The following is an 8,981-nucleotide window of genomic DNA, read 5'->3' on the forward strand; positions in this document are numbered from 1 at the left end:
GCGTGGAGGTCGCACTCCAGCCCGGGACGTGCGAACGTACCCTGAAAGTTGGCCACAAATTGGTGGCACAAGTCGTCCCAGGAGCTGATAGATCCCGGGGGTAAGTTCATAAGCCAGGAGCGGGCGGAACCCCTCAAGGCAACATGAAAATAATTTACCATCACCTTTTCGCTGCCTCCGGCCGCTTGGACGGCCGTCGTGTAGATCTGGAGGAACTCGACGGGGTCGATGGACCCGTCGTACTTCTCCGGCAGCTCGGGGCGGAACTTGGAAGGCCACCTCACCCGACGGAGCTCGGTGGTGAAGGCACGGCAACCGGTGCCGTACCCCGCAGCACGAGCGGGGGTTCTTGGTGGAGAGGAACGGCGAGCCGGGGATCCCCGGTGGTCGTGGACCGGGAGAGAGGAAGCTTGGTCCTCTGCCCCAACCCCCTGCCGGGTCTCCCGCTGGCGCTCGAGAGTGACCCGGGCATCCTCGTGGCCCCTTCGCTCGTCGAGACGCAAACGGAGGTCCCGGGCCTCGGATACGTCCTGGGGGATGGCGCTCCGCCTGGAGGCCCCTCGGCCCGTGCGGGTGTTGCCCGCTGAGGAGCCGACTCTGGCGGCACCGCGCTGAAAAGTGGCGCGAGGGCTCTCGACCTGCACCTGGCGACGAGCGGTGCCGACCAAAGCGGCGATATCTTGCATCCACCGGCCTTCCGGAGTGTTTGGCGTGGCCCGAATGGGAGGGTGCCTGAGGAGGGCTTGCGCTGCAAGCAAGGCGCTCCCTGGGCTGGCCTCACTAAAAGCTAGCCTGCGCCGGGGCGGCGCTTGACGTGATCCAGAGGCGGACCTAGCGGCCGGGGCCCCGACCATCTGCTGGGGGTCGGAGAGTACGCCGGCAGCGGCGGCGCTGATGGGCCCAGCGCCCTGATCCCCTTGGGCGGGAAAAACCTCCTGGTCGTGGGGCGGCGTTCCGTTACTGGAAGTGGAGCCGGAACGCTGGAGACGGTGCCCACCGGCCATCTTTTCCTGTGGAGAAAAAAAGGAAACAAACAATCTAGGGATATTCCCCCCTACCTGGCGCGCCAGCTGTCGGAGAGTGAACTCCTGTCGCAGGGATCCCGAGAGACCCCTCTTTAGAGATTCGGCCGGGGGGATGATCCTAGAAAAGCTTGTACGGGAAAAAAGCGGGAACGGAAGTAAATGCGCTGGCTTGCGGGTACACCGGGTTTTTGAACAGGTTCGGGCCGCGCGGGGGCGTAACACCCTACTCCTGTATGAGTGTTATATCTATCCTTGAAGGGGATCCTTCAAGGATATATCTGGTTCTCCAAGGAGAGCTGTTTACAAAGAGCTGGAGGCTCTTATGTTCTAGCTAGCTGGTCTCTTGATCGTCTTGCGATCGGGGGCTGTTGTTTTCTTGTTCTTCGACTGACTCTCTTCTCCTTTTTTTTGTTCGGTGTCCTCCATCCTTTCCTTTTATAGATGCGCCGACCTCGACATATCCTGAATGGGAAAGAGGGGACGCGAATGCCCAGGTGCCACGGAGAAAGGCGTAATCATTTCATTTTGGCGAAGTGACAGGGGCGGTGGAGGAAGGCGGCGTGCATTCGACCACCAGCCGCTGCGGAAGCTTCGGGGTGCTCTGAAAAGGGCCCACCGGACAGCCTCAGAGGTGCCCGGTGCGCCCACCCTGTCTTGTTCTCCTGCCAGGGCAGGGTGGCAGGCCGAGCGCTTCGATTCTGGCGACGTTATCCCGAGGCGCGCAGGCGAAAACGGGACGGGACCCGTGCATTTAATGGACCCACGCCCCCCTGCCATTGCATGGCAGGGTCTGACACTGGGGCGTGGGCAGCCGAGAATGTCAGGATGTCAGAATGTCAGGCCACGCGCGCCTATTAAATGCGGCATCGGCCCCTTGACTGGATGACACCCTGACGACGGGGCCCTTCGAGTCTTTGAACGAGCTTGCGGGGTGGTGATATGTGGTGGACGGCCGGTCTGGCCTCGGGACTTAGGGACCCCTGGTTCTAAATACACCGACAGATCCTATATCTATAGCCGGTAACGAAGTGAGAAGGCGGGAGAACAAGAGTGAATAGCAAAAATAGGTAAATTATTTAAATTTAAGGGTCTTTATTAGATGAGAGGAGAGGAGATAAAGAGGTGATGCAAGAACCAACTCATATTTTATATAGTAGAGTCATGGCTAAGTCCCGAGCACTCTGTTTCTACCTATCTTGCAGGGTGGTGATATGTGGTGGACGGCCGGTCTGGCCTCGGGACTTAGGGACCCCTGGTTCTAAATACACCGACAGATCCTATATCTATAGCCGGTAACGAAGTGAGAAGGCGGGAGAACAAGAGTGAATAGCAAAAATAGGTAAATTATTTAAATTTAAGGGTCTTTATTAGATGAGAGGAGAGGAGATAAAGAGGTGATGCAAGAACCAACTCATATTTTATATAGTAGAGTCATGGCATACTCTCTCATGTCACAAATTAAATACATGTTTTGAACAACAGCACGATGTTTAAAATATAGCTTTGAACACTAATTTCAATTTGAATATTATTTATAAAACACGATGAAGTTGTGATATTATGAAATTGTCTATACATATTGTTTTCATGTGCCAATCTAAATATGTAAAAAGATATTAATAGTCGAAGTTTTAAAATTTTAATCAGAACCTTACTCAAAGTATCATATATTTGTGACTATTCTATGGCAGCCACTGCTCGGATCATCGTTGATGACGGTATATCCGAAACGCAGCTAATATCATTGTTGTCAGGATCATGAATACCTCAAACCACGGTCCTGACAATCCTGCGTTCAGGACGTTGATCATATGAAATTTGAGGTACCAGGCCACATCATATCGGCTCCGTGCGATAGTATAGTACCATCCTACGAAATGAAAACATTTCATAGCAGGCATATGTTAGAAATGAACAAAAAATGTTACTCCAGGAGAAAATATCTCCCACATGGCTCCAAACCGCCAACCGTCCCTCGCTCTACCGTTTTAGTCTCAACAGCAATCGACTATCCAACTGTCATAGTATGGTTCTACCTACGAATGTAAGTTTTGTATTTTCTGAATCATTGGATCCATCCAAAACTAAAAAAAATGAACTAAAAATTCATCCCATCCAAGTGTTAACCCAAAACTATCCATTAGGTACCCACTTGTATCACTAGTTCTACCATCACCATACCAGTGATACAACATTGCAATAGAATAGTAGACGAGAACATATTCTCAAATTCGCACCACATGATTCACATACTCGCAAAATAAGGTTCGACACACCAAGCAATAAATTCACTATGATACGTTTTAATTTACTTGAGATTGCTATTGTAAGATACTTCCATAGTTTGGACTTTGAGCACATGCTAACAATATATGCAAGGTTAAGTTGTGATTTCCACAACACAAGGATTAATATTGTCCGCATCTATTTTTCAGTTACAACTCTTGCTATACAGAAACTTTGCCACTCTTACTCAATCGTTTTGAAACTTGATATTGCAAAGAGATAAGAGTGGTTTACAGCAATGATACGGCTCAAACTTCTAGGATTACATATTATCAGATATTCAGATTACATATTTATTATCATTATTTGAGAAATTCTAGTAACTCACACCCGATAAATTGAGACCAAGAAGCACATGATCTAACAGGTTAACAAATGGCACACTAACGCTACATAAATAGATATGCAATGGCTTTACTCCAACAGAATAAGCAGGGTGCTCCTTCTACCTTGGAGTGGAATCTTCCTTGGAATGCCACACCAATTTATGGGAGCAAAGGAAACCATCGGTTCATCGATGTGACTCGACGACATTAGATCTTTGGACCACGCAACAGCAGCCGGTATATCTCATTGTTGAGCTCCGACATGTACTCGTAACCCAGATTCTCGGCACAACTCCTGAATTCATCGAAGTCTTCCGGTGCCACTTGTATACCGACTAATACATTTGCTCCAGCTTCACCCTGCATATGAGAATTACTTCATGAAATGTATATAATTGCAGCACTTTTTAATTTTTAGTGGTCTGCATTTTTTAGCAACATTCATATAAGCAACATCCGCGTCCCACAACTTCTTCTGCAGGGCATATACTTTTTTGTCAAATTTAAAATGGAAAGGGGCATATGATCACTTGCAGAACAGTTTTTTTTCATTTATGTTCCCGCTTTCAAGGAAGTGACAAAAAGATCATAGTTTCAAATTATGAGATGGCATAGATGGCCACTATCATAAGAAGGCTACAGACAAAACTCATCGCATACCTGTGCACGGTAATGGAAAAGGCTGATATTCCAACGAGGACTGAATGCATCCAAAAATTTCATAAGTGTACCGGGTCTTTCTGGAAAAATGAACCGGTAAACAAGTTCGTCTTTTATTTCTGATCTGCCTCCAATCTAAAAATTGATAGAATGTAATTGCGAATAAGATAGCAGAATAGTTGCATAAAAATGGCCAGAAGGGAACTAGATGAAAACATTTTTGATAATTCAAATCTTTGCAGTGTACAAAATTAACCTACAAAATATGTCAGCTGTGATATACATTTTTTAAGGTAATTTTTTATATTTGCAAACTAGACGAGCTACAATTTGCAAATCATCCTAGCCTGATAGATGCCTTAAAGACGTGCAATGCATATCCTCTTGATTCTACTACATGTAAATCTCGCTGTTGCAATAATAACACTAAAAATAAACTAAAATAATAATTGATCTATTTGGCAAAATAATTTGTCAATGGCTATGAATGTGACAGAAAATGCAACTTACGAAGTATCTAAGGTGGTCCTTTGCCAAATCATTGTCAGTAAGGTTAACAGTCTTCAGTTTTGCAGATTCTATGCGATCCACCATTGCTCCAAGCTCATTGTCAGTGTAGATGCCAACACTGTAATAGATAACAATCAATGTATACATATGCCGGGAGAATGTTATAAGGTGACCATTGTAATATGTATCAATAAATAAAAAGTTCAGACAATAATTGATGCATAAAAAAATAGTGTCCAACTTTATGTGTACCTGTAAAGAACAAGGGCACCTGTTGCATTGGAATCATATCTGTATTTAAATTCAGTAATATTCATCCGGCCAACCTGCAGAATGAGAAGTCAAAGAAAGGAAATGGATTTTCAACTATTGCGTATTGGCAGAAATATCATAAGGCGTACCAATTCTGCAAACTTTTTGAAGCTTCCCTGCTCCTCTGGCAGAAATGTAGCTAAAACTGCTTCCCGTTTTCGACCAACATCAGCAAGTTCAGTTACTAGTCTAAGCCGATCAAAGTTCATATTTGCTCCACTAGTTATTGCAACAACAGTTTCTCCTTTCAAATCATAGTATTTGCAGTAGGCTTCAGCCCCTGCCAGTGCAAGGGCACCAGCAGGTTCAAGGATACTTCTTTTCTCCTCAAACATATCCTGCACACATGAAAAAAAGATATTTTCAATGACATACAATGGATGGAATGCGTGTACAATGCAGCATTTATGATGCAGATGGACAAAAGGAGTATGAATGTAAGATTGGAATGCAATAGACAGTTGATACATAAATATTTATGCATTCTATTTCTGTATTCATATCAGCAGAAAACTTCTGCACCGTAAATTTAGAAAACTACATTAGATAAACATCCTACCACTACAGGAACCGACGGCTAGATAACAGAGCCATCCAAGCACAATGTTATAGCACATGCCCATTAGATAGTGTTGTGACTTTTGAACAAGCAACTTTAAAAAGTTCTTCAACTGGTGGTTCACATTGGCAGACCACTACAGTAGAGAACATTGATGTAACAAATAAGCAATCTTCCTGTATTCTTTAAGTGAGTGGAGACGATGAAAATATAACAGTGTTCACCTATCGACCATTTAAAATATTAAGGAATAGCAAACAATTAAATGCGTAGTTCCCACCTTTATTGAAGCACAAATAGCATCTCGACTGACCATAACAATGCCATCTACAAGTTCTCTGCACAAGCGAAATGTCTCCTCTCCCACAGCTTTGACAGCTACACCATCAGCAAACCCTCCAACATGCTCTAACATGACCCTCTTACCATGGTACAAGGACAATGCCATTGCATTTGCATCTGATGGTTCTACTCCGATTATTTTCACCTGTACAAAAAAATCTGTTGTAAAACATACAAAAAATTATCACTCTGACTAGAGACCAATGTAAGAAAAGATGTACTGGGTTCAATCCAGGAAAGGATTACAGTTGCGAGATTGATTCGATGAGAAACAATTCATCTTCCAAAATGCACTTGCAAAATCAGGGCCATGTCTCCTTGATGGCATGTAAAGAAACTTGTTGTCTTTGAGCACAAGATTGTGTTAGAAAAATGCTATGACAGAAAGCTGACCTCTGGTCGAACCCGTTTTACATAGGCAGCAATTCCAGCGATTAATCCACCACCTCCCACAGGTACAAATATTGCATGTAGTGGGCCTTGCAGTTGCCGAACAATTTCCATGCCGACAGTTCCTTGTCCAGTGATAACATCGGGATGGTCAAAGGGAGGTATGAATGTACGCCCTTCCTGCTCACATCGTAGTTTTGCGTATGACTGAGCTTCGTCGTACGAGTCCCCCTTGAGAACTACCGTTGCACCCAGTCTCTTCACTGATTGCCACTGGAATTAAGGTAATATGTGTTATTATTTGGTGAGAATGAAGTACAAATAAATCGCATAAAGGGACAGATTTAATGTTGGCATCCAAAGATTAATAACCTTGATTTCTGGTGTAGTCACGGGCATGACGATAACGGCATCACATCCTAGTCTCTGAGCGGAAAGAGCAACGCCCTGGGCATGGTTTCCAGCAGAGGAGCAGATGACACCCCTCTCCAACTGCTCACGGGAGAGCTTAGCCATCATATTGTATGCTCCTCTTAACTTGAATGAGAATACCTATACCAAGTAAAACAAAATTTAAGTAAAGAAAAAATAAAGAAGTGGTAGAGTGTTGTACTTTTCAGTCAGCTTGAATTTTTTCAGCACGTAGCAACACTAAAAACATTCAATATACATTATGAACCAGACTATGTATCAAATATATGTATGGCAAACATTTCTTTTATATACGCCTAGGGTTCTCCCATTATGCCTCTATGCTATTGATAATAACACACGAAGATCAAATATAGCAGGCCGGGTACAAACTTCTCAGACCCTGAATCATGTTGCCGTCCACAAGCCTAGCATATTAAGATCTAAACATAGATTTTAAAGAAATTAAAGCGCCAAAAAACTTGTGGAATCACGTTTCTCCGACATATAAATAGTATGTTCCATCACCAAAACACCAAGCAGAACACCTAGAGAAACCAAACCCCCTAACAAGCACAAAAGTCCATTCATCTCAAATTATCAGCACTCCAAAAATCAAACCTTTAAAACAAAATCCAGAGAAGATCAACAAAGTCAACAATGCAAAATATCCTGAAACATCTATTCTCCTCGGGAGAAAGCGTGACAAGAACGTATCGAAGGCAACGTGGAAAAATAAAGGGAATGTCTCAGTACCTATCCAAGAATAAATAGAATCCCTGTAAATCCAACCATCCTATTCAAACCAGCTGAACAAGATAACACGACGGTCCCAAGGTAAACCCCCCAAAAGCGCCAGTCTTATCAAATGTTCTATCGAAGTATCGGATTACATCATTGGCAAATCCAAAATCTTCCAGAAACACAAGTAACAGCTAAAACTTCTAAACCCCAGCATTCTCATAAAAAATGCGGAATTTTCTGGCACAAAGATGCCTAAAAAGCCGCGTCCATGAACACAAATCAATCCAAAAAGGTGGCGAAGTAAATAACAGGAGGTATGTGCGTCGTCGTCGATTACCGGCTGCAGGTCCTCGCGCTTGATCCAGAGGTTGACCCCGAGGCGGTCGGAGAGCTTGGTGGCGAGCTGCAGCGGCGACTCGATGGCCACGTCGTAGACCTTGGACGACAACACGCCGGTCAGGTACTCCATCGCGCCGGGCCCATCCCCCACCTCTGCCGCCCCGCGCTCCCGCGCGCCCGCCACGAGGCAACCGCTCTCCCGCTGCAGCGACTCCGGCGCCACCCGCACCATCGGCGCCGGCGGAGCCGCCGGGACGGCCGCGAGCGCCGCCTCCGCCGTCGTCGCCGCGGCGGCCACGCGGGAGCGCCTGCGCCTGTCGCGGCGGAGGAGCGCGGCGGGGAAGGAGCCCCAGGCCGAGATGGCGGTGGCGGCGGCCGCCATGGCGCCCCTGTATTCCAATTCTTGATTTGTTTCTTCTTCTCCTGAGAGGCGGGTAGGCGGAATGCGTCACGAGTCACAAGGGGGCAGCCAGGATGTACGATGGGCGCGGGGGACGTGGGTCGTGGGGTGTGGGGCCCGCGCTGGATCGGGCCGTCAGCGTCAGTGTCCGTGCGCGCGCGCGCCTCTATCGTTTGGCTTTTGTACCGTCGTTTTCCGCGCGCGCGCCGGGCGGGCATGTTTAACACATGCTCGGTGGCGGCACTCGGCGCGTACGGGCTCGGAGGAAGGAACGCCGGGCAAGGGTTCATGGCCATGCGGGTTGCGGGGGCTTTGGAAGGTTGGATGGGTAGTATCCGAGTGCAAACCCATAATACAACTTAATCGGTTTTACCGTGGCCTCGTTTGGTAGACGGACTGTGGATTTATCCGGATATTACTCATCATACATAATCATATCTTTTTTTGGGGGATTAGGAGTCAAATCCAGATAATGTAGGATATAGATATAAATGTGGATACTCTTAATCACAAATACGAATTGATCTAACATGTGACGAGTCGGATACAAACAATATTGATCATGAATACATCTTCAAATATTAAGTAAAAATAGCAACTATATGTATTACATATGTTACGATGGTTCAACTATTCAATATGTCAAGACTCAACTAGTTAGCGGTTCAACATGTAAA

At 46.0% G+C, this 8,981-nt stretch overlaps 1 protein-coding gene across 2 annotated transcripts; it reads right to left on the minus strand.

Annotated features, from left to right (window-relative positions):
- Positions 1–2,791: 2,791 nt before the first annotated feature.
- LOC133915595 (threonine dehydratase 1 biosynthetic, chloroplastic-like) lies at positions 2,792–8,781 on the minus strand. 2 transcript variants are annotated; one of them, XR_009909355.1, is made up of 10 exons: positions 7,903–8,781; positions 6,783–6,962; positions 6,414–6,683; positions 5,959–6,165; positions 5,209–5,457; positions 5,060–5,133; positions 4,808–4,925; positions 4,298–4,432; positions 3,761–3,997; positions 2,792–2,895 (listed from the first exon to the last, which is right to left on the minus strand). XR_009909355.1 is itself a non-coding variant. In XM_062358808.1 (9 exons), the coding sequence occupies exons 1-9, from the start codon at positions 8,284–8,286 to the stop codon at positions 3,845–3,847; spliced, it is 1,770 nt and encodes a 589-aa protein (XP_062214792.1). In that variant the 5' UTR covers positions 8,287–8,780; the 3' UTR covers positions 3,397–3,844. The 2 variants fall into 2 exon arrangements, 1 of the variants encoding a protein (XP_062214792.1); XM_062358808.1 differs by lacking the exon at positions 2,792–2,895 and having other exon boundaries at positions 3,397–3,997; positions 7,903–8,780.
- Positions 8,782–8,981: the final 200 nt, after the last annotated feature.

The sequence above is a fragment of the Phragmites australis genome, chromosome 4, assembly GCF_958298935.1.
Source record: "Phragmites australis chromosome 4, lpPhrAust1.1, whole genome shotgun sequence".
Taxonomy (NCBI): Eukaryota; Viridiplantae; Streptophyta; class Magnoliopsida; order Poales; family Poaceae; genus Phragmites; species Phragmites australis.

Coding starts and splice junctions, on each gene's coding strand:
- LOC133915595 (XM_062358808.1), bottom strand. CDS start 8,286: ATGGCGGCCGCCGCCACCGCCATCTCGGCCTGGGGCTCCTTCCCCGCC. Junction 4,433..4,807: donor AGGACCACCTTAGATACTTC/GTAAGTTGCATT, acceptor ATCAATTTTTAG/ATTGGAGGCAGATCAGAAAT. Junction 3,998..4,297: donor TTTTCCATTACCGTGCACAG/GTATGCGATGAG, acceptor TCTCATATGCAG/GGTGAAGCTGGAGCAAATGT.